The sequence below is a fragment of the Epinephelus lanceolatus genome, chromosome 13 (genome assembly GCF_041903045.1).
Source record: "Epinephelus lanceolatus isolate andai-2023 chromosome 13, ASM4190304v1, whole genome shotgun sequence".
NCBI classification, from domain to species: domain Eukaryota; kingdom Metazoa; phylum Chordata; class Actinopteri; order Perciformes; family Serranidae; genus Epinephelus; species Epinephelus lanceolatus.
In genome coordinates, this window is record NC_135746.1 from 12,528,763 (window position 1) to 12,554,678 (window position 25,916).

At 42.9% G+C, this 25,916-nt stretch overlaps 1 protein-coding gene across 1 annotated transcript in view; it reads left to right on the top strand.

Annotated features, from left to right (window-relative positions):
• The window catches only part of nbas (NBAS subunit of NRZ tethering complex), a 290,957-nt gene that overhangs the window by 29,992 nt on the left and 235,049 nt on the right, over positions 1 to 25,916 (top strand). Inside the window, exons 12-18 of the mRNA XM_033648658.2 lie at positions 241 to 369; positions 852 to 915; positions 1,448 to 1,641; positions 6,343 to 6,618; positions 15,997 to 16,122; positions 16,480 to 16,631; positions 16,806 to 16,943. Coding sequence (XP_033504549.2) covers positions 241 to 369; positions 852 to 915; positions 1,448 to 1,641; positions 6,343 to 6,618; positions 15,997 to 16,122; positions 16,480 to 16,631; positions 16,806 to 16,943 — 1,079 coding nt within the window. The remainder of the gene's footprint in view (positions 1 to 240; positions 370 to 851; positions 916 to 1,447; positions 1,642 to 6,342; positions 6,619 to 15,996; positions 16,123 to 16,479; positions 16,632 to 16,805; positions 16,944 to 25,916) is intronic.

A 25,916-nucleotide genomic window follows, 5' to 3' on the forward strand; every position in this document is an offset into this window, starting at 1 on the left:
AGCCAGGGTCGACCTCTAGTTTTGATATAGTTTTGCTGTGTCTTCAATTCATCAAGAAATGTCTCCAACTTTGGATTCTTCCTTCATCGGAGGCATGCAAGTAAAACAAAACCTTCCTCTCGAATTCAACGTTACACAGGGTACGCAGCTGAAATACAAATGGTCATTTTGGGGTGAAGTATTCCTTTAATAGGAAGGATCTGGCCAAACACTGAGTGTGTGTACGTTTGTGATTTCCAGGACGGTGTATTCCGTATGAGCCTGAGCCCTGACGGCACCCTGCTGGCTGTCATCCACTTCTCTGGTCGCTTGTCTCTGTGGGACGTCCCCTCTCTCAGACAGAGGGCCACATGGAGCCAAGACCAGCAGGTACACCTCTAAGCTGCTGTGTGTATGTGTGGGCGTATGTATGTGATACATGATTTTATGTATGCTAAATACACCTGTGTGCATTGCAGTTGTGAGTCGGTATTATTTTGTGCATTAGATGCTTGACTGAATGTATTAATGTAATCTCTCTCTAGCCCCAGTATGAGTGTGTGTGAAGCAAGTGGGATTGCATACGTGTGTGTGTGTGTGTGTGTGTCCATTAGACATTGAGTGAGGTGGCTTAGAGAGAACTTACATTAGCAGAATGTTTCGCCAATTTGTGCCGCGTGTGTATGTTCTTCATCGCCTGGTCTGAGCCGGCAAAGCTACTGTGTGTGTGTGTGTGCATGTGTGTGTATGTGTGCTGTAAGTGTAAACAGGGTTAGCAGATTAATTTCTCCCCCTCTTCTTCTTCTTCTTCTTCTTCTTCGTCTTTCCCTCCCATCCTCTTTGGTCCCTCCATCCTTCGGTCCTCCCCGCAGCCAGGATTTGAAGAGATCAACCCAGAGTGGAAGACATCGCTGGAGAGAAGGAAGAAAATAAAAGGTAGTTTGGCCCGAAGGGCAAAAGAGACTCGACTTGGTTGCTGACACAGCAGTGCACACTGGATACAATTTAATGATCTTTGACATGTCTTATTCTCTGAATTATACAGTTATTTAGACATACAACCATATAGTGTCTGCCAAAGCCAGAAGATATTTTCCTCCTTCAGTGTCCACACTTGTGAGTGTGTGTCTCTGTGCTCGTGCAGCTGCCTGCATGTGTCTGTGTGTCTGCCTGTTTATGCAGCCTTACTGTCTTTTACTGACAGTTTCGGGCCAGTTGTGACAGCAGTGACAGCTTGTGTAAGCAATAATCTGCGCAATTTTTCATCTCATGCATGACAAGTGATGAAGATGTCCACATGTGTAAAAATGTCTCGGAGATGGAAACCAATTCAGAGAAGTTACTGGGGATGAGAGGACATGATCCCGAAAACTGCAGAAAGTTTTAATTCAAATCTCTGTGAGCTTCAGTCCACCCTCATCTGGTGTTTAATCACATTTGAAAAATGTCTGTCCATTTCCTGTCCCAGATAAGGAGCAGTACTACCCGTTGGTGGACGTGAGCTGGTGGAGCGACATCGTGTTGATTCTGGCTCGCTGCTCCGGCTCTGTCACCGTCTCATCCGTCAGGACACTGCGCAACCTGCTGGGGAAATCCTGCGAATGGTTCGAGCCCTCTCCTCGAGTTACAGCGGCACACGACGGGGGCTTCCTCAGCCTGGAGGTAAATGTCAGAATAGCTGTATGCATGTGTGGTTAAGTAAACAGAGAGTGGGACTCATGTAAGCATCAGTTAGCGCTCGTCATACATCAGAGATCTTGGCCTTCAGGGCTTTCAGAGGCGCGTTATAGAATAGAGGACAATTTTTCATACTTGCTTCCATTTTCTAAGCTGACTGTTCAGCTCAGGGTCACACAGGCTTGAGAACAGAGGAACACAATGGACAGGTCACTAGTCTGCTATGCGGATGTCAGTTCTTTTGCTGTAATAATAAGATAAGATTAGGTAAGGTAAGATTATGAAGTGCTTTTGAGCAAACTGTTTCTGGTGCTCAGTTCTTCGATTCATTGATTTATCAGTAGTCTTTGGAAAGTTGATGTTTCCATGCAGAAAAGTAAATTATCAGAAATGTAAAACCAAATTCTCAGCATTAAGATCGCCTGCAAAAAAATTTGGAAAAACTGGACTGTATGTTTACGGCTGAACCAACTGGATGGTGAAACAAAATGGATGTAAACAGGTGTGTTTGCGTTCGAAGCTAAGCTAGGCTTTCATTTGTCACTACTGTTGTATTGAAATAATGTAAGTAAATTCATCTGTTTCTTTTAATGAAACAAATGAGCTATGATTTAAAAGGAGCAGTGAAGCAGGCGCTGCGCTGTACTGTTGTGGTGAAAAGGGAGCTGAGCTGGAGGGTGAGGCTTTCAATTTACTGGTCCATCTAAGTCCCCACCCTCACCTATGGTCATGAGCTCTGGGTAGTGACTGAAAGAATGAGGTCGCGGATACAAGTGGCCGAAAGAGTTCCTCAGAAGGGTGGCTGGGCTCAGCCTCAGAGATAGGGTGAGGAGCTTGGACATCCAGAGGGTGCCCGGAGTAGAGCCGCTGCTCCTTTGCGTCGAAAGGGGTCAGTTGAGGTGGTTCGGGCATCTGATCAGGATGCCTCCTGTTAGAGGTGTTCCTGGCACGTCCCACTGGTAGGAGGCCTTGGGGCAGACCAAGAACATGATGGAGGGATTACATATCTCGTCTGGCCTGGGAACACCTTGGGATCCCCCAGGAAGAGCTGGAAAGCGTTGCTTGGCAGAGGGATATCTGAGGTGTTTTGCTTGGCCTGCTGCTCCTGCAACGTGGCCCCAGATAAGCGGATGATAATGGATGAATGGATTTAAAAGGAGCAAGTAGTCACACAGCGGCACGGTGATGCAGTGGTTAGTACTGTCATCTAACAGCAAGAGGGTTCCTGGTTCGTACGTGGTGGGGGGTTGGAAACCGTTGTGTCAGCGTGGGTTTTCTCAGGGTACTCCAGCTTCCTCCCACAGTCCAAAGACATGCAGGTTAATTGGTGACTCTAAATTGTCCGTAGGTGTGAATGTGAGTGTGAATGGTTTTCTGTCTCTATGTGTCAGCCCTGTGATAGTCTGGTGACCTGTCCAGGGTGTACCGCCGCACTGCGACCCCTAACAGGATAAGCAGTTACAGAAAATAAATGAGTTAATGAATGAATTAAGTAGTCACACTGTAAATTAAATGCCCAGAGATTCCCATTAGAGCTCTGTGTGTGGCTGCTTCCTTTCCCGCTCCCACTGGATTTCTGACCATTACCACCTGCTCCTGCAGTTTGTGTGTCCGCTCCCTCCCACACCTGCAGCCTGGAGGGGGAGAAGGTGCACTGTATGGGCCGATGAGGGCTGATTACATATCTACAGCATATGAGAATCAGTTACGGTCAGAGAGGGGGTTAATGTAGTTACATGCTGTATGTAGAAGCAGATTCAGAAATGTTTTATTGCCAGGTAGCTTTGAGCTTACAAGGAATTTGACTTAGTGATGAAGATTAGGTGTGTAATATTTAAACAGTGCAAAAATATATACTCAGAATCTTACTATATAATGACAAAAACTCTGTCTGTCTGTGTGTCTGTTCCACGTTTTTCTCCTCACTGACTTGGTCAATCCATGTGAAATTTGGCACAGTGGTAGAGGGTCATGGGAGGATGCGAATGAAGCAATATTACATCAATTGGCCAAAGGGGGGCGCTATAGCAACTGATTGAACTTGCAAACTTTGAATGGGCATATCTCATGCCCCGTATGTTGTAGAGACATGAAACTTTGCACAGAGGTGCCTCTCCTCATGAGGAACAAATTTGCCTCAAGAACCCATAACTTCCGGTTATATAGATTTTCCGCCATTTTGAATTTTTTGAAAAACACTTCAAATCGATCTCTTCCTAGGAAGTTTGACCAATCTGCATGAAACTCGGTGAACATAATCTAGGGACCAATATCTAAAGTTCCCTCTTGGCAAAAGTTGGAAAACTTACTAAAACTGAGCTTCTATAAGGCAATGACTTTAACTATCTGCCTTTCAACGTGCTACCTCAACTACTAATGTACAGTTTTAGCCCACTAACTATCCCACTATTGATGATGCTACTACTGTACTTTCAATAAAGCAATCGTACTATCAAATTCACAAAAACTCTGCCTGAATACATTGCTCTTCTTAATGGGTTCAGTTGACTATTTAATCTGCAATTTCCTATGACCTGTATCTCAAACACACACCATGTGAAACTGTAAGTGGGCAACTGTGCACTCAATGGGTATGGACTAGTACATATATATTTTTGCAATTTGTATGACATTCCTTACCAAGTTTCTCATTGCCTTTTTCCCCATTTTTAAAGAGAAATCGCACCAATTTGCCCATGGTTCAAAGGTTTAAATGCTTGCAAAAGGCGTCTAAAAGCAGCACAAAAAAGTGATGTCACTCCAGGTGGATTGAGGTCAAATAGTAAATTGCTGCACATCCTGACAGAACAGCTCGGTTGATTTTCAGCCTGGATGCGTGATTTTTCAGCTGAACATTGTTGAAACAGAGCAGCTAATGTTGCTGCCAGCATTGCTTACATATGGCGTGCGCTATTCCTGTTGACCTGTATTTTCTCCAAAATCCCAAATATTTCCAGACAGCTGATTTATTCCAGAGTAAATAAAGTTATCCTCGTCGTCTCTTTCTTGGCTGCTTGCCATCATCTCCCTGCTGCTGTTGAAGGTGACACAGAATTTCAAAGTAAAGGCGTATCTTAAAGATGATGAAATTGATTTACTTGCATCGATCACAAGTAATAAATATCAATCAACATCAATAGATCGTTACACCACTAATTCCGACAAATCCCGGGACTCGCAGTTTATTTTGCCTGCCTGCTCCCACCCGTAGCGAGCTTCAAACCGCCTGCTCCCATGAGATTTGTGTTGGATCCTGTAGAACCTGCAGGATCTCAGTTCCAGTGCAGTCCTCTGATTCCCACCCCGGCTGCAAAGTGAGCTTTTGTCCAGGAAAATCAATGTGTGCATTGATTTGTGATGGATCCTTTGCCCTGCCAGCTGATGTGATTCTCCAGTGACAAATACAAATTTGATCCCACAGACCTTTATGACAATATTTTTCAGGTTGTCAGTGTCACTGTGTAACAGCATATGTACATGTGTGTGTATCTGATGATGAAATATGTATCCCTGCTCCTTTATTCCCCAACAAAGGCCGTGCTATCACATCACCCTCTACTTTCATTTCAGTCTTCGCCTTTTCTTTATTTTCTTCTCTGATTGCACAGAGAGAGGGAGAGAAAGATATTTCTTTACCAGCCAGCTGCCAACTTTTTGGAAAGGTTTCATCAGCCTGCTTCAGCGTGGAGCTGCTGGGGGGGGATGGGAGCCTGCATAGCTGTATCTAAAGCTGAGGTTTTGTGCGTGTTGGAATTACCTTGAGCACAGGGCCGTGTATGGATGGAGGATGGAGCCTGAGCTGCCCGCACGCCTCCACAGATGTGCAGTAATGTGACCTTGTGTGTTTACGATGATTACATGTGCACATCTTCCCGTGTGCGTGTGTGTGTGACGAGCTGGGGTTGTGTATGAGTGCAGCACTGTGGAAGCTGCCTCAGCTCCTCATTGATTAAGGCGTTTAATGCTTTACAGGTGCTAAATGTTTCATAAACCCTGGCTGGGAGCCCCTCTGCTGGAGGCGAGCATTTTTTCTCCAGTGTGCTAAAACCCAGAGGGGCATCTCTGCGAAATATGAAGACTCGCTGCAGCGTGAGGATGAAAAATGGGCAAATAATATTCCCCCAACTGAGCCGATGAAAAAACTAGAAAACACTACAAGTTGGAGAAAGAACTCCGGACAGCTTGGATTTAGTTTTTCTTATCAAGCAGCTTGACCTTGCTGTTGTTTTGTGTGTTAGACAGCCTGCTGATCTGGCACGAGGGTGTTAAATTGTGTTTACCAGCTTAAGCAGAGCTATATGTAAACAGAGCTTCATTGCTTCATTTTTCATTCATCACTTCCTGCTGGCAAAGAAGTGTCCGCACTCAGCATCAGAAATTCATTCTGGGCAGAGGCTGTAAATCTGACAGGAATGGGCGTTCTTCTGTTGTGCAACCCCGGCTTTATGATTCGGTCCAACGTGACAGATGTATTTTTATGTAAAGAGGCAACTGTGGCTTTATGATCACATCCGAGACATATGTTAGTTGTATAACTCAAACTTATGTCTCAATCAGTTCTTGTTACTCTTGTTCATCAACTCTCTCGTGCTTTATCATTTATCAATCCCTCTGCTTCCATCCCTCTTAACTTTTGTCAGTTTACCTGAATGCCCTTTGTAACGCTACATTTTTCATTATCCGCAGTGCGAGGTGAAGCTGGCTCAGAAGCGTGGGCGCCTGGAGAGCAACGTGAGCGGCGGGGCCGGTGAGGATGAGGAGGGCGATGATGGCGGAGACTCTGATTCAGATGAAGAGTCCTCAGCCAAAGCTCGCTACTTTGGCTATATCAAACAGGGTCTGTATTATGTGACGGAGATGGAGCGGTTCGCCCCGCCGCGCAAACGCCCCCGCACCGTAATCAAGAACTACCGTCTGGTCAGCCTGAGGTCAACAACACCGGAGGAACTGTACCAGAGGAAGGTAGGATAGTAAATGATTGGAATATTAGTGTTCACATGCACCTGCTGATGCTTAACTCGACTCTCTCAAAGGACCAAACTTGTGCTTGTCGCTTATGAGGGCAAAAGCTTTGAGTTTCGGCTCAAGGATGTGCTGTACAGGTAAATGCTCACACAGTGCTCCTCTTGACATAGCTGTTTTTGATGGCAGGTTGAGAGCTCAGATTATTAAGAGGGATGTAGATAATATCACTCGTGTCCTCCTGTTGAATTTTAGACTTTTTTTCCCAAACCTGAATTCATTTTGTTAAACTTTCTGTTTGAAAGAGCTGGATCAAATTAAGGGAGCATGATGAGCCCCCTTTATGGCTGCATTTTAAAGTAATGATCTCAAAGACTTTTATTAAAATGTCTCTTAAAGGGACAGTACATCTTTTTCCTCATATCTGTAGTGCTATTTATCAATCTAGATTGTTTTGGGGAAATCTCTGCTTGTCTCTAGGCTAATTTATACAATGTAAAACGCCATAGGCTTGTGCTAATAATGTTAGCATGTTATATTTGTTTAGTATAAGACAGTTGTTTTGTCGGTGAACCTTGTGAGTTGTAATGGAGCCAAATTTTGTAACATAAACCTTTGTTAAATGTTACTGTTGTCCCTGGTTTCATAAGAGGAGAGGAAAAGTCTGCTACCCGCTAGGCTAATTTATACAATGTAAAATGCCATAGGCTTGTGCTAAAAACATTAGCAAGTTGTATTTGTAGGGAAAATGTCTGTGAATGCTGCGAGTTATAGTGAAGCTGATTTGTGTACTTGTGTTTGAAATTATCTCTATTAAGCCATGTTTAATGTGTGTTTAATATGTGTTTTAAATCAGCCAAACTTTACAGCACTTCACAGAGACCGCACTGCCGACTAGTGTTTTGGAGGCGTAACTGCAGAGTAACACAAACGCCACAGACATCACCCTGCAAAAGGAAGCGTACATCTAGCTAGCTAACGTTATAGCTCAGCTGGAGAGGATGCCATTAATGTTCACATATCCTGCTTTTTTAAGCTCAAGCCTCTCGGTTCATGAGTAGATGCACACTTCCCTCTGCGCTATGATATCATTGGCCGTGTATTTCATAAACAGAAAAGAATTCCTACTAGGGTCGCCCCTGAAAGTTGAAGATTTGAATCTAAGTCCAGCAGTTGGGGGTCCCAAAAATTGCCACCGTCAAACCCACCAGACTCCATTTAAATAAACGTTAATTTTAGCGTGTATAGACTTAGTATATTTTCATATCTAACTGGGTGAATTAAGGGTTTATTTCAACCAAACTAGAGATGGCGATTGTTGGAACAGTGGAAAGATGAAGCAAGACAGCTTTTATGAGTTTTGTTTTATTTCTGTTGACTTTGAATGAAGTGTGCTTCATGATAATAAAATTACAGTTTATTTAAATGGAGTCTGGTGGGTTTGGTGATAGTGATTTTGGGGCTGTTTCTGGCTCTTTCTCTTAAACAAAAAAGGTCTATCTCTGTAGGGATCCTTTCCATAATGCTGTCAGACACTTAGAATCACAATCTGAGCCTGTCGGTGGCAAAAACAAACACTGTTAGTGGACGTAAATCAACAATGCATAATTGCCCCAAGTGGTTACATTGCAGCCTCTTTTGCTGCTCACAGCTGCAGTGGCCTCATGAAATATTCAAGCAGTTTCAGAAACCGTTGGCATTAGTCACTTAGACACAAAAACATGAGAAAAAAGGGGACCAGGTTGAAAAATACTAAGGTTACCCTTTAACAGCAGTTGTGAGTGCAGCTAATAAAAAAGGATCCATGTTGAATTTCAGTTAAAGGTCAGCATGATAGTATCAGCAGACTCTTGTTGGTTTATTTCCCTGCATAAATCAACACCTGACTTAGTCCTGTACTGTTGTGATGAATGACCAAATCCCTGCAAAACTAATGGCATCCCCATCAGCCTCAGCTGTACTTTATGTTTAGTGCTAATTATCAGATATTAGCATGCTAACGTGTACACAGTGCCAAAGATCAGCCTCGCAGAGCTGCTAGCATTAGTCTTTGAGGTCTGAATGAATAGCCAGTTGGTCGGCTGGTTACTGAGGTGACTCTGTGGAGGAGTCACATCACAGTATTCATATTTCATAACATTTACATAATTGGTGTGACCTGTCTGGAAAGTTACTTTTTATTTGACTATTCAGGTTGCCGTAGCAGCGTGTTAAACCCAGCAGGAGGCCTCAGAATGAGGTGGCTCATCTCATTCTGAGAGTCACAATGAGGAGTCACATTTCTGTTGCTGTTTACTTATTCAGTGCGGCGCACACAACAAAATTCTTATGTGCTTAGGCGAGAAAAGCTCTCGTCAGTGCTCATGCCTTCATGTTTGGATTTGAATGTTCTTTTAGCTCAGCAATCCAAACAGCAATTCCAGAGCTGACGTGCCGTTCTCCGCCTCACACAGTGTTATAAATTCATTTTGGCAAAGAAATTGATATTACCTATTTAATATTTCAAATACACTCCATTCCTAATTATACCACCCCTTTTGTGAAGCCTTTATCTTATGCAAAGTGATACATGAGTCACATGTGCCACGCTGTAATGCCAGTAATAATTTTTTAAGATCAGTCAGTTCCCTTCAGTGGCGGATATCACATTCACCACGGAAGTCTTCAGTTCTTTTTGCAGCTTAATTTAGCAGCAACTGAAGGACGTCACATGAATCCGTTTGGTCACTGACTGAATTATAGCAGGCTGATCTGCAAAATTGGTTTCTGACTAAATAAATCCTGTGCCAGCTCAGTGAAGTGCTATTGTTTTGTTGGATCGGCTCCAGAGTGCTGTTGAGGAGAAATGAAAACCAGGCAAGATGTTCAGTCTGCTTTAAGGCTATTTCTCAGTCCCAGGGGTTTCTCTGAAATGCTAATTGCTGCATTAGAAATATGGCTGTTGTTGCCACTCGCTACAAATTGCAGCACAGACAACAACATGCTCTGTCATAAAGCACAGTATCGCTTCTCGACGGCCCCAAGTTTCAGCATGGTTCATCAGTCATTTTTATGACCCATCATCTACTTCCTTCTTCATCATTGTCATCATCATTAGACGCCATTAGTCATCGCCATCAATCCTAACAGTGGAGAGTTACAAAGTAATGTATCATTATTATCTCTTTGTAACACTCGGTACCCGCGGCACTTCCCCAGCTGCTGCTCTCCTGGTGGAATTGTGTTTTTTTAATTCACATGTACAACATGTAGGCGTGAGAGTGAAAGGGAGGAGGATGTCTATTGTCTGCATGTGGATGTGTGATGGACGTGTATTCATGCCAGAGCCCAACTCATTCTGGATATTTAGGGCTGACGTCGATACTGATGGTGTAAAAATTTCCGTTGTAGATACATCGACTGATATTCTTTTGTTTTTTCTTTTTTTCTTCCTTTCCATTCATCCATCCATTCCTCTCTTGGGTTCATGAAATTCTCGCTTCAGTTTGAAACGACACATTTGTGTGACGGTACCGCAGAGTCCTGCACAGGTCCATTTTTGAAAACCTGCACCCTCCCATGCCTGTAAAGCTCAGCACCGGAACCAACCTGTTACCCATCATTATGCTGCACCCACCCACACCAGTTAATAAAAGCCCCATGACCTAACCTGCACCTGTGATTAAACACACACAGGCTACACTCACTCACATTAAGCTGGGTTCACCAGCCTCAAATTAAAAATCCAGAGGAGGGAAAGTCTCTTTCACCAGCTGAGCTCGATGCCAGCATGGCAAAAACATTTTGTGCAATCGCTGCCAGGTCAGGAAACATTTTAGCATGCTCCTTCCACCACTATAAAACCTCAAAATGATCCTTCTTGGGTGTCTTGTACTGGACGTATAGGCTGCCACCTCACTCCTGGGCTGCAAAGTTTCAGGCTTGTGTCCTCCATGTCGGTGACGAATGTGACAACAGGGTCAAAGGTTCAACTTGTGTCACTGACTTTCAGAATAAAAGGAATTGCGGCCGGCATGATAATAGTGATTTAGATGTCAAAATATTACACACATAGTGCACATCTTTTTCATTTGTTCTATTCTGAAAAATAAAAAATATATTTTTGTTCTCATCTGCTGCCCGCCTGTGTGTAGTTCAATTTTACTCGTGCCCCTACCCATGAATTATATACCTGTATATATATTTTTTACCTGTTACATAGCTTACCCGTGGGTACCCGATCCAGTGCAGGACTCTGGTATGGTACGTTTTCAATACAGCAAAAAAAGTAGAAATGTCAGATAAATTTCCTTAAATTTTTTGTGTTATTTTAATTCATTTATTTATTAAAACTATCATCATAAAGTATGATCTTTCTGACTTTGCACAATGATGGAGCTGTACCAGACTGACCCATCTTCCTCTTAGCAGCATATAAAACAGAAACAGACAAACTTACAAATTTACTTTTTTAATGTATTAAATCTAAAATCATAATTTCAGCTTTTGTTTTTTGTTTTCTTTTTGCCCGTGTGAATCAGTTGGGAACAGCTGCCTAAATGCTGCGTGGATAACTATATATCGTATTAGAGTTTGGATATTGTTGTTATGATGTGGCATAAATGGTATTTTTTCTCTCGTTCTAAAGGCTGAGGTGATGTCAGTTTACCAACTTACGAAATGTTTCTGTGTATTTTAATGCTTGCTTTAACCCTCTAAGTGGCTATGTCCACATTATTGATGATTATTGATCAAAAATCTGTTAATATTTTCCGGAAGAAAAAAAACAACAACAACAAAATATACAAATAAAAAACAAGCAACAGTCATTGCACTTCACTTCCATTAATGAAGTTTCTTTAAGGAGAAATATATGTGTATCGAAATATAGCCTAAAAATATTGTGATGTAATTTTCACGACATATCACCTAGCCCTACTATCTACCTACTTACCTACCTTACCAAATATTGGCCGCTAAAATCGACCAGCCAACTATCGGTCGGGCCCTAAAGCATGCATATTTGGTTTATTGTGTGTGTCAGTGCCTGCATATTGCTTGTGTTACACTCGAACAGTTTGACATTTCCACACTTCACACTGACTCACATGCAGAAATCAGACTGCCCTGATCTGTCCTCTGAGATTCACCTCAGGTGAGGGTCGTAGTCCAGCTGACTGCGATTCGACCAAAACGAGTGATTTCTGGTTATTTCCTCAAGTCAGCTTCTTCATGTGTTCAGGAGTTTGATGATGCATTTTGTGGCGTAACCCTGCCTGCGTGAGTAGCACACTGGCAGGGCTGCTAACAGTTTTATTAGCCGAATCCAGAGAGAGAAGGAAGCAGTTTTTGATGTCCTCCTACGTGAGGTTTAACTGTGTGGGGTTCTTATTGCCCTCAAGGAACCACAGTCTGGCTAATGTGTTGCTTTGTACTCCTACACACAGAAGGAGATGGATACTGAGTGTGTGTGTGTGTGTGTGTGTGTGTGTCAGTCAGTGCACTCGCACACATGTACTTTCACACACACTGAGTGGGCCTGTATAAACTGAGGTGTCATGCTGTTGTTGGATCATATTATTTTGTGAGACATTGATATGGCACAAAATCTACTTCAGCATCATTATATATTAACATCTATGCCAGGCAAATTTAATAATAATAACAATGATGACAACAGCAATTAATACTACAAGATATACCAAAGAGAAATATGTGGTAACAAGACAGTTGACGCCATGCTGGCTGCTCTGTGAGGCTGCTCTTGGGTACAGGGGTGATTTGAGGTAAATGCAAACATTAGCATGCTAACATGCGCACAATGACTGTTCTCCTCAATACAGCCATGTGTTAAAGCTATAGTGCGTAACTTCTGTCGCCTCCCAGCGGATAATGCGTTATTACAACTAATAAGCCGGCGGCACTTCCATGTACACAGAGTAACACTCGCCACACACCGTGTACACAGAGTAACACTGGCCAGTCGCCACATACCGTGTACACAGAGTAACACTGGCCAGTCGCCACATACCGTGTACACAGAGTAACACTGGCCAGTCGCCACATACCATGTACACAGAGTAACACTGGCCAGTTGCCACACACCGTGTAAACAGAGCAACACTCGCTACACACCGTGTACACAGAGTAACACTTGCTTCACGCCGTGTACACAACGCTACACAATGTGGCGAACACCAGGCTGCTAACATTACATTACGTTCATAGCACCATTTCCAAGAAAATAATACTAGTACTAGGTAAGTACTAGGTCCAGTACATGTAACAGCAACTCATACTACTCATAATATAATTATAAACCGAGTCACTTACTTATCCAACAGCAGCAAGGCAACATCCGTGTCTGCCCTCAGCCCAATTTCTTCCTTCAGGGCTCTCCACCGAGGAAAAGTGACGCCAATACAAATCCTTGTTTGCCTTCTCCGTCGGTCACTTTTCTTCTTTGCTAATAGACCTTCAGCCGAACGTCCAAGCTTTTTCTTTGTGGTAGGATCCACTTCTGAACCGTGTCTCGGCTGCTTCTCCGCCATGTTAGTTTCACTTTTTACCTGGGCTCTACCTCTTGCTGTGACACTCTCCACTCGTCCTCCCCCTCCCTTCTTGTTGTGAGGAAGCATTTCCTGTGCGCCAGCGCGGGAATGTTGCCGGTTGACACGCATACTAAAAATGATATATATTGAAAAATACCGCGAGATGTTAGAGGAGCCGATCGGCTTAATCAGCATTGTGTCATCTCCTCTAGTAGTGGCTTGGGTGAAATGGACATTTACGGACCTGTAGAAGTTTTAAAGGGGACGTTTGATATTTTTCATGTTCTTGTGTCTAAGTGACTTATTGGATCACAATTTTTGAAGTTGGTCCTGTATTGAGTATGAGTGCTGCAGATTTCAGTGGCGAAACAGGCTGCAGTGTAACCACCCTGAACATGTTTGGTATGGTTCAGTCAAACTCAAGTTCATTTGCCCCCTGAGTGCGGTTCGTTTGGGCAGGTGTGAACACAGCAATCACACTCCAGACCAAGACCTTCTTGAAGAGGTGGCCTCAGTCCGGTTACAAATGAACTCTGGTGCGGTTCGTTTGTGGTGAGAACGTGTTCCGACCTGGATCCGAACCAACTGCAGTCACATGACACATTGTTTGGGTTAAACATGAGCATGTTACAGTCCTGGAGGATTATTAATGTGCACCTCCTCCTGTACTGCCTTAATATGCACATTCAGCACATCCAATGCATCAAAACATTGTTTTCTAGTTGGAGCCGCGCCTCGTTTTCAAACTGTATGGTTTGACTAAAATGAACAATGACAGCAATATAGTCCACGATGAGCAGCGCTAAAATCAACCTGCGTAGTTGTCCCTCCCTTGTGACATTAGAAAGTGTCACATTTATCTTGCAAGTGTACTCTTCTTCAACGTTTGGTTTACTTCCTGGATTTTTCCCACATGGAAATTCTGACCAAACAAGAGCAGCTTTCTCACACAAGGCATTTGATCTGGTCTGCTTGTAAATGCTGCCGTGAGAACACGAACCAACTCTAGGCAATTATACAACTTTGTAACGAAATAAGTCCCTGATTCAGACCAAAGCAAGACAACTCTAGGTCTGAAAGCACCCTTAGTTAGTTTCTGTTTACTTGAGTGAAGTCTGGTGGGTTCGACAATAGTGATTTCAGGGCTGTTTCTGGTTAAACAAAAAGGATCTTACTCTTTAACAAAAAGGTCTATCTCTGTAGGGATCCTTTCCATAATGTTGTCAGACACTTATAATAACAATCTGAGCCTGCCAGTGGCAAAAACATTTTAGTCGACATAAACTGACGGTGGTCTGGTTAGATTGCAGCCTGTTTTGCGGTCTCGCCCAATACTGGACCAATTTCAAAAATTGTTGTTCCCAGTAGTCACTTTGACACAAAATCATGGGAAAATAGGCTCCTAGTCGAAAAACATCAAAGTTACCCCTGAAGCAGGTGCCATGTTTATCATGTTCACCATCTCAGTTTCAAGTTAGCACCACACACAATTGTTGCCCACGGCACAGCGCTGCAGTGGTTAGCATTGTTGCCTCACAGCAAGAGGGTTCCTGGCTGGTTTTAACCTGGTGTGGGGGAGCCCTTCTGTGCGGAGTTTGCATGGGCCTTCTCCGGGTACTCCGGCTTCCTCCCACAGTCCAAAGACATGCAGGTTAATTGGTGACTCTAAATTGTCCGTAGGTGTGAATGTGAGGGTGAATGGTTGTCTGTCTCTATGTATCAGCCCTGTGATAGTCTGGCGACCTGTCCAGGGTGTACCCTGTCTCTCACCCAGTGTCAGCCGGGATAGGCTCCAGCCTCCCCCTGTGACCCCCAACAGGATAAGCGATTGCGGAAAATGAATGAATGGATGGATGAATGAATGAATGAATGAACTAAACACAATTGTACATACCTTGTATTCACATACCAGCACCTCTATCAAGTCAAGCATTTTAAAATCTCCACTACTTTGGTTCATGACCAATACCTGCAAAACTAAAGTTATATCATGCTAAGTAGAAAGTTTTACCTCGCTAAAATGCTAAACTAAGATGGTAAACATGGTAGTTTGTACACTGTGAATATGTCAGCATGCTACTATGTGTACCTACAGCTGACTTTTTATTTCAGTGTAGTAGCGCTGTCGCTGTGGGTGATATTAAGTCCCAATATCCAGCTCCTGATTCCTCCTTTGGGTTTTCTCCCTCTGTGCTTTTGATTTCCTTTCTTCAAATGTCCCCAAATACTCCATCCCCCCTCAGCCATTCTCCTTATCCTTCTGTAGCAGACCCAATCCAGACTGTGTCACATTGCACATTGCCACGCAGATTGAAATCTGCGCGTTAGAGCTGTTCCTATTCAGCCTTTGAGTATTCAGAGTGCATACTCGGGATTTCGGAAGTGCCATAGCTTTTTGCACAGGTTTATTCAGAAACCTTCAATTCTTTGTCCTTCAGTTTGATGGAAAATTGGGCCACGAACTTTTCTCCTGTCTGTGTTTTTTTTTTTTTTTCCCCCCAGACATTTGCTTTATATATATATTCATTTAATTCTGTTTAGGAACACAGTGCATGAAGATTGAATCAGTAAAATACCCTTGGGATGATAATTGGATATAAAACAGAAAAAGTACCTCACAGAATTTGAAATAAATTAAACTGATGTGCAGTTGCTGTAAGTTTTGTGCAGAATCAGAAAAATTAAAAATGTGTTTCTTAATTAGAGTTTTGTCAGCTCAAAGCCGGGACAGGCTTCACATCAAATGGATTGTCTCTTTCATTTCACAAACTGGATGACTTCCAAACACATTCTCTCATCCTTCCCGATCTTATACATTTGTTTTTGTGTGTTTTTGTTTATCCTGCAGATTGACAATGAAGAATACGGTGAAGCCCTGTCTCTCGCTCAGGCGTATAATCTGGATTCTGACCTGGTCTACCAGAGACAGTGGAGGAAAAGTACCGTCAGCATCGCCTCCATACAAGATTATCTGGTAAGAGATAGAAGGAATAAGAGACAGATGTCAGAAAATGAGAGGGATGAAGAAGAGAAAAAGAATTTTATCAGTTTTTAGTGTTTATCAGAGTTTATTAGACGTCTGGTAAGAAAAATATAGTGTGTGTGTGTGTGTGTGTGTGTGTGTGTGTGTGTGTGTGTGTGTGGGCGAGTAGGGGTACAGCACATGCTTAAGTGCAGCACAGCCCCCTTACTCTATTTCACGCATCATTTTTACCAATTTGTTGCAAATTTTCACACCCTTCCCATCCTAATTCTTTATCTCATTTTATCCCATCATTTCTTCTGAACTCATTCCCTCTCCTTCCCTTCCATTCCCCACATCCCAACCCAGAGCAAGATCTGCAAGCGCTCGTGGGTGCTGCACGAGTGTGTGGAGCGCGTCCCGGAGAACGTGGACGCGGCCAAGGAGCTGCTGCAGTACGGCCTGAAGGGAACTGACCTGGAGGCCCTCATAGCCATAGGAAACAGGGAAGACGGGGGCAGGTAGGGCGCGAACACACACCAAGGCTATCCTTGAACATAAATAGTATGAATGCCAATCGATTTTTATTCCTTCTTCTCTCCATCAACCCGAGGCTTATTCTGCCTGCCTCATTTTGTTTATCCACATTTATCTTTTGGCTACAGTACGTGCTTATTTTCCTCGCCATCTCGCAGGTTTATCATGCCAGGCGATGTTGACCTCGACGACCTTCCCTACGAAGACATCCTGTCAGGCGAGGTGGAGCTGGAGAGGAGGAAGGAGAGGGAGAACAGGAAGAGACGAGAGCTGTTGGCCAAGGTCGACTTCAGCAGGTAAACAGACAGTCAGACTGTTGGTTAGTCAGCTCAGTTATTCAGTCAGACAGCAGATCAAGACAGAAAGTCGCAGCAGGCAGAAACGCTGCCAGTGTTCTGAACGTACTGAGACTAGAGCGTTTATTTGAACAAAATCACCAAGGATGGCTGTTGGTTACAAAGAGACAATCCTTCAGCTGGAGGGCCTGAGCTTGGTTGGCATGCGTCTGCCTCGCTGAAGTGTCCTTGTGCAAGTTTTCAAAGCCTTTATGTTACACATATAATCCTTTTACTGTATGGGATAGTTATGTTAGTGCCATGACATTGGTCACAGTGTTTGTCTGCTGGTTCAGCCTCGTCACCAAGAACAATGTTGGCGTTGTACATTTCTGCAAAACCACAAATATGTTACATTTTTATGTTTCTAAAGTGACATAGCGCATGATATGACCTTGTCATCAGGGGGAGGAGAGGATGGTGGATGGCCTGACACCCAGGCGAGACACTTACCAGACTACTGTTTGAGACCAACAAACAAAACTGGTTGTTTCGTAGCGACCCATCGCTGTGTTTCCTGTGGCTCTGTTAATGACACTGTCGGCAAAGCAGTAATGATTATACTAAGTGGCTAATGGGCATGTAGCTACTTCCATATTTTAGATGATACGTCATGTTTGTAGTCGACCAATGAAGATGAGTTTACATATCACCTTGGGTTCGTCCTTCACCTTCTCAAAATGATTCCACACTTTGGATTTCCTGCCCGACATGTTATTAACTAGCCTGTGGAATAACCGCAGGTACCAGCCCTGGAAATTAGAGGCCGCACACATTATGTGTCTTTAACCACCTGGAAAACATGAGGTAGGACGCTAGGTGCTCCTCTTGTGCCTTTTTTTGTTCCAGCTTTCAAGAGCGCGTTGGAAGGTTGTGTCTGACTGTATCGTCGTATAACGTATTTACCTGAAATCCTGAGTGCAGAACTGATCTTCTACCAGGTGCTGTTTATAAGTGTGAAGGCCTATCATCCGTGGGACAGATGTAAAGCTCTGGGTAGCCCTGCACTAACATGATCAACTTTTCCGTATTTATCAGACTGAATATTTACAGAAGAAGAGAAAGATATCTGTCAGCTGTGATTGGTTTGTAACCTGACTCCTGTCTGACTGCTGAGTGTGGCCACTTCCTGTGTCTGTCCTTTCAAATTCAATTCACACATGGTCCAGTCAGTTTCACGTTTGTTTTATCTATTAGTTTATTTTTTTCTGCGATTAACAATCAATCGACCAATGACCTTTCTGGTTGACTATTAGGGGGTGGCCCTAACGAATAACATATAAATATACTCATCAGAAACATTAAAGTGCTGCATAAACTTCCTGATGATGCAGGTTAACAGTTGCCAAAACTGTACAACATACATCATGTTTACTCCTCTTGGTTTGTTTCTAAAAAGGCACCGTGAACAGGAACTGGACCAGAACTAAAATGCAGCCATGTATCATTGTTTTTTCTTGGTGTGGCCCAGACTGCAGATGTGAAGCACCCTTAGTCTTGTCACTAAATTGCCGAATGCTGTTAGTATTATTTTCACTAAACTTGTAAGACTGCACCACCAGAATTCAACACCAGCTCCCGACTCTCAGAAGCAGTTGTTAGGTGGGTGGTAAAATCCCACCAAGGGAAACCTGACGCCGACCCGCTCGAGTCGCCAAGTCGGCAGGTTGTTGGCTCCCGTTTAAAGAGCTTAAATTAAGTCATTATCATTCACGGTGTGAACTCTAATGATGGGGGTACGACTGAAGCTCGATTTGTTGGAAATAAAGAAACGGAGAGATTGTGGCGGCGCCAGTATTTAAGGTGTACACAAAGGAAACAATGAGGAAATGGGAGAGAGGGGGCTGCCAAATTTAACACTGATTGTTTGATTAGGTCGCACACCGGAGAGAGGGGATCATAAAGGCAGGGACATTAATGAGGGTGAGGCGACGAGAGGGAGAGAGCATTGGTGGAGATTAGTGGGTAATCTGCTGGAGGTAATTTATGCCTTTGTTGTTGAGTGCCCAGGGAAAGACTAATGAAAAACCCTTTAGTGATCACTAATCACCTCTCATACACGCACACGCATGCAAATACACACACCCATGTATCATGAAACACTCTTAAGCTTAATATGAGTTTGTGTCACACACATCTGTTAAAATGAAAAGGAAAGTACACTGAAATAAGTGATGCACATTTAAATGCATGCCCATACTGTGTTTAGCAAGCAAGCATTGTGCATACAGGTATTTCAAGCCTCAGTAGCTGGATTGTGCTGCTGTCTCTATTGTTCTCCTCACCTCAGATACTTAACCAGTGAGCCTCCGGTCTGCATTTGAATGAGGAAGAGCAGGAACGCTGTATTATCTTGCTGCTCAGCTCCAGCTTTATTTTTTTCTGTCCCTTTGCCTGTTTGATTTTCTTTCTGTTTGGCTTATTGTGTAATAAAACGGTTTAGCTTTATTGCGGACCTGTAGTTCGTGGTAGATAAAGGAAAGATGGAGGATGAGAGAAAGATAGAAGCGGGAGTGAAAAAATCGATAATTCGCAAACATTAAAAAAAAAAAAAAGACAACAAAACATTACATTAAATCGTCAGTGAATTACCTTCTTTAAAAATGCTGATTTTCCTCTTTGCTTTGTCTCAGAGTTGAAGTGTCTACCAGGCAGCTCATATATGCATCCCCCAAAATGTTTTTTATATATACTGTATATATATGTGTGTGTGTATGTGTGTGTGTGTGTGTGTGTGTGTGTGTGTGTTTGGTGCAGCATAGCCCCTCACTAATGGATCTGCCCATGTTGCCTTGAGGCCCGCGGCCGAGGTCTGAGACAGATAATAATTCTCTTAATTTCTTTTTAACTACACCACCATTACAGAAATGGCTCGGTATCGATCACAGATGCTCCGTGTGTGCTCTGCGCATGATGCTCTTGTGTGGAAATAAGGACTGTATTTAACTGACTGTCACAACCAGTGCAGCTTTTGTCCCTCTGCGTGTTTTGAGGTTGTTTGTATGTGTGTGTGTGTGTGTGTGTGTGTGTGTGTGTGTGTGCGTGCTTGGAAGACACAATCAAGCATTTTTTTTTTGTCGCCGTGCTGTCAATGAAATAAAGTGATTATTCATAAAGATAAACTATGCAGGGTTTTTTCTGTAGACAATGTAAAGACTCATACATAGTAATCCATCTCTATCATCACTTATGATTCGCTACAAGTGTGTGGCAGTGCATTTATCTGCAGAGACTCTGCACTCTGCATGGATCTTTTCATTTTCTTCTAAGTTTGCTGTGTTCATAACCTTTTTGGGAACAGTGTGCAGGTAAGGTCAGGACTTAATAAAAAGGTAGCGGTCAGGTGCAAGACCGTAAGCAGCACCAGCACAAGGCTTGGGCAGCATCTTTTTGTTCGAACCCGACCCGAGCCTGAAAGAGTAGTAACCGAGCCCAACCCAAACCTGCCACTTGTTTTGTTTCATGTCCAAACCCAACCTGAGCGAGACACAATTAATATTCTGTTTGACTTGACAAAATCAAAAGAAGACTTGCAAGTTGACTTGGATATTAAAACCAATGACTTGTGACTTCACTTGGATTTCAGCCTTTCGACTTGAAAATACTGGAGACCTTCCACCATGTCCAAATTTTAAAACTTATTCTATTTAAAAAGTACGCCACGAATCAATCTCCTTAAAATCCTGAATTAGTTTCCATTAACGCTGTTCATTACCAGCAAGTCGAGACTTAGGATGCATTCACGCTGCACTTTTTAAAGCAGACCAAACCTGGACAACGTCACGCAGTTACAACAGCTGCTCGTGTGGGGGCAGAGTTGCCCGAAACGACCAAAAAAGCACGATGATGAAGAAAGCCCAGGTCATCGATTGGCCAGGACTGAAAATGGAAATCCATCCCCTTCAGCTGGCTTGGTCCTCACAAAAACAATGGAGCAACACCAAATTTATGCAGTCTTGGAGTTTCTGTTTTTACTTTATGTTGCTGTCACAGTTTTTTTACCTTGATGCGATACCGATCCGCCGACTGATTAAATACGCGTGCCGCCATCCTCTCACTTCTCCCAGTTCGAGCTTTTGGCTTTGTTTTTTTGCCTACCCAAAATGCACTGCGCTCTACGTCACTGCCTCTCTTTGGTTCGCTGGATAGTCCGTTTGCATTTCCCACTGTAAGCAAACTGCACCAGGGTTCACTTGCAAGTTTTCAAGCAGACCAGGGCTCGCTCATTTGGTCTGCTCCAGAGTTCAAATGAGTGTTCACACCACTCCAAATGAACCGAACTATCCGTAGAAGTGGACCAGGGTTCGTTTAAAGTGGACCAAATAGCGCCCGTGTGAATGTGTCCTATCCATTGGTATACTTCCTGTGAATAATCTAATCCTATTAATCATATTTCCACATGTATTTTGTACCTACATGAACTTGTATCTACTGTTAAAACCTTGTTTTCTTATTTTGAAAAGCAGAGGTAGTCACATGTGTGTTCTGCGCTGAAATAATGCCCTCCAGTAAATGAGAAGAGAAAAGTAAAATCAAACACTGATTGAGGAAATTACTGAAAGGTATTAAATCGTAAGGTCTAATCAGGAGTGAACCAATATGGTTTTTTTTTTCTTTTTTGTATCCATTCAGTCTTGAAGACTACTTTAATTAAATATTGTGTGTGTCAAATTGTGTGCAGAAATTAAATAGTGTAAAGAGTATACGGCTGTCAACTCTCTGTTTTCCAGTCAAACCCAATTTATGTAATTTCAAGACTGTTCAGAGACCACAGTGTGCAGAAATATTTAAATACACCAATTTGAAAAATGTCAATATTTGTTTTTCCCTTGCCAAACATTAGCGTAATTTTGGAGTGGTATTTGGCCCCCTTTCCGACAAGATAGGATAACACGGTTGGTTCCCAATGGATCCCTTAGGTTCTCTAGTTAAATATGAGACCCGTGTCTTCACAGTAGCTTTAAAACCTTCAGCTTCACCTGTCAGACCTGCTTCCTTCCTTTTCCTTTTTTTTTTTGCCAGACATTTGTCCATCACCTCTCTGCTCTTTTCATTTTCTTGTTCTCTCTGTACCCCGACTTTTCATTTAGGAGCCCCTGATTTTAGGTGAGGCGTTCTGACTAAGTTAATCAGGCAGCAGTCGGCCTCCCATTTACATTAGCGGCACTTGTCAGTTTTAATTCGTATTGGGCTCTGTAATGTTCACAATACGAAGGTGCCTTTGAAACATGTGAGTAAAACATGGCAAAAGATTAGAAATATAACACATACATCACCGTACCTTCTGAGTTTGCTGTTAACTGCTCCAGTGGAGACATGTTGCTCTTCCCCCTGACAGAGAGGTCTCCGATGATGCAAGCAGTGTGTTCGTCTGCAGCAAAGAGCCATGACTGCGAGGAGCCGTCTCCTGTTGTGGTTTTTTTGTGTGTCCTTGTGTTTTGTGCATCAAGTTTCATATCGAACCATTTTCAGTTAACTTCTCGGATGGTTCTTACAACAGAGGACATGAAGTCAACAGCACCCGTTACCTCCTTTAAGGCCTTTGATTTACCTGTCCCTGTCACACCACCACTTACCTAAGATAACTTCAATCTCAGTGCCGGATTTTTTTTTGTTTTTTTCCCTCTCTCTTTTTTCTTCATCTATACTAATTATCACCTCCTTATATGGCGGTCATTGGCTATTCATGGGCGGGGATGTATGCTAATTCCATTCCATTCCGTTCCATTCATGAACATGCATATGTGCCTACGATGAAATCCGAGTTTCCTGTGGCGTTCATGAATCCAGTGTAGGCTTTTAGTACCAAGGTTTTTTTTAATGTGCAGATCTCCTCGTAGTTTAATAACATTTCCAAGTGACTTTTGGAAGTCACTCTTAAAGATCACTATGGATTGTTCATGTCACATTTTCAATAATTGGAGTCAAACTCACTCAGTCGATCTCGGCTATCGTATATCGTATTCAGTAAAATGTTAATTTCCTTCTCAGCAAACACTCTTTTTGTTTAAAGGACCCAATAAAGTGATAGATGTTAATGTAGTTCTCCAGCCTCTCTTGTTACTACCAGCTTCACCCCTGTAGGCAATGTGTTGTACCCGCGCTGCATTCAGTTATCCCGAAATGTAATGTCGCATAAAATACAGACTTCCTCAGGACTCAGTTATTGCTTCATATTCTTAACTGTCATGCTCCAGTCTGTTTTAGAACTGTTTTTGGCTGCATGCAGACAGTTTTATCTTTTAGCCTCTTTCTCATCAGTCTGTGTATGCATAATAAAGTATAATTCAGGATCTGCCAAGGGCCTTTATATCTGCTGCCTGCTCCGACTCTCTGCACATGGCGACAAGACGGACAATACTGCAGCAGTGGTGTGTGTGTGCACGCGTATGTGTGTAAGAGCCTGCTGCAAGGTGTTTATGCTCTTATCAGATCAGATTCAGACCTCAATCAGAAGTCTCATTTTCTCATTTGCTCCAGCTTTGGTCGTGTGTGTGTGTGTGTGTGTGTGTGTGTGTGTGTGTGTGTGTGCGCACGCAAGTGCAGATGACTGTTTATGCTTTTACTGTGGCATCCATGCCCATGTGAAGACATGAGCCGAAGTATTTTTGCCTGTTTATGCAGTCCAATTTTGTCGCTCACACTGTGTGATAATCGCTTTTATCACACGCGGCATTTCTGAGTGTGTGTGTGTGTGTGTTTGTGTGTGTACATGAATGCCAATGTGTTCGTCTGTTTATGCGGCCCAGCCTGTGTCCAGTACAGTCATATTCAGAGTGTTTATACAGAGATGGAGTAGCGCGATAGCATCTGATTGTAATAACCTGCAGTCCTCATACACAGATACACACACCCACCTTAGAGCAATCAGGGGCTCGTCTCTTTACATTAGTGAGCATGTGCAATGGAGTGTAACAGTTTAAGTTGCGCACACATTACATCTTAAAGCTTGCAGCCTTCAATCTCCATTCAGTTGTGTCGCAGTGTTTTTGTTCATTCATGGCCCTTTCTTAACTGCGTTCTCCCCTTGAGTCACTGTTTATTGTAAGGGCAATTCAGGGAACTAATATAAACCTTTGCAAAGGCGTAGCCACTCTGCTGCTACCCTTTTGGTGTACTGCCAGGTCTCCCATTTGTATGTGTAACAGTGTACTACACGCTGTTTATGCTGCACCTCAGTGGAATTCAGCAGCAGGATTAGCAATTTAGAAGCAAGAGACGTGGACCTGAATTGAGCATCCGGCCACCTCTAACCTGCTGGTGGCCATTTCCATCAATGCGGCGGTGGTGTTTGTCTATGAAGCTCACTCAGAGAAAAAGAAAAAGTGAAAAGACCTTTTAGTCAGTGACTGATGTTCAGGCCCAAACTGGTAATTTTATGGGAACATACAGTTGCAATCAAAATTATTCAACCCTCATTGCATATTAGGCTTATTGGCAAAATGTACAATGTTTCAGCTGTTTGCAATAAACAAAGCAGACAAGAACAGTAGATAGAATAGTTTAATAAAAGTAATATTACCATGGTTTTTATCCAAGTTCAGCACAAAATGCTACTTTTAATCACTACTGCAGTCTCAAAATTATTCAACCCCCTGTCTCAAGCACACCTGATGCAACTAATCACAATTATTCAACCCCCTGTTTCAAGCACACTAATCAAGGGCTTCATTAGTTCAGGTGTGCTTGAGACAGAACACATAAATACCTGGACTGGCTAGGGTTTTGTTGAGAGTGACATTTGATTGCATGTTAGAAATACGGCTAAGTCAAAAGAATTGTACAAAAAGTTCAGAGAAGAAATCATTGCCTTGCACAAAAAAGGAAAAGGATACAAAACAATAGCAAAAGCTCTGAATGTTCCTAGAGATACAGTTGGAAGCATAGTTCGCAAGTTCAAAGTTAAAGGAACAGTGGCTACACTACCTGGACGTGGCAGAAAGAGGAAACTATCAGCAGCTGCCACCAGATTCAAGTGGTCAGAAACCCTCGAGTGACTGCAAAACACCTGCAGCAAGACTTGGTGGCAGCAGGCACTGAGGTTTCAGTTTGTACAATGAGGCGCATACTAAACACCGAAGGGCTCCATGCAGGGACTCCAAGATGTACAGTGCCCTCCAAAAGTATTGGAACAGTGAGTCCAATTCGTTTACTTTTGTTGTAGACTGAAAACATTTGGGTTTGACATCAAAAGATGAATATGGGTCAAGAGATCAACATTTCAGCTTTTATTTCCAGGTATTTACATCTGGATCTGATACACAACTTAGAAGATAGCATTATTTGTAATGGAACACAAAATTTTTAGGTGAGCAAAAGTATTGGAACATATAAACTTAAAATAGATTAAAGTGAATGAGACTTAATATTTAGTTGCAAATCCTTTGCTTTCAATAACTGCATCAAGCCTGTGACCCATTGACATCACCAAACTTTTGCATTCTTCTTTTGTGATGCTTTTCCAGGCTTTCACCGCAGCCTCTTTCAGTTGTTGTTTGTTTTGGGGGGTTACTCCCTTCAGTCTCCTCTTCAGCAGGTAAAATGCATGCTCTATTGGGTTTAAGTCTGGAGACTGACTTGGCCAGTCTAAAACCTTCCACTTCTTGCCCCTGATGAACTCCTTTGTTGTTTTGGCAGTGTGTTTTGGGTCGTTATCTTGCTGCATGATGAAGGATCTCCCAATCAGTTTGGTTGCATCTTTCTTTAAATTAGCAGACAAAATGTTTCTGTAGACTTCTGAGTTCATTTTGCTGCTGCCATCATGTGTTACATCATCAATGAAGATGAAAGAGTCCGTCCCAGAAGAAGCCATGCAAGCCCAAGCCATGACATTACCTCCACCGTGTTTCACAGATGAGCTTGTATGTTTGGGATCATGAGCAGATCCTTTCTTTCTCCAAACTTTCACCTTTCCATCACTTTGGAAAAAGTTAA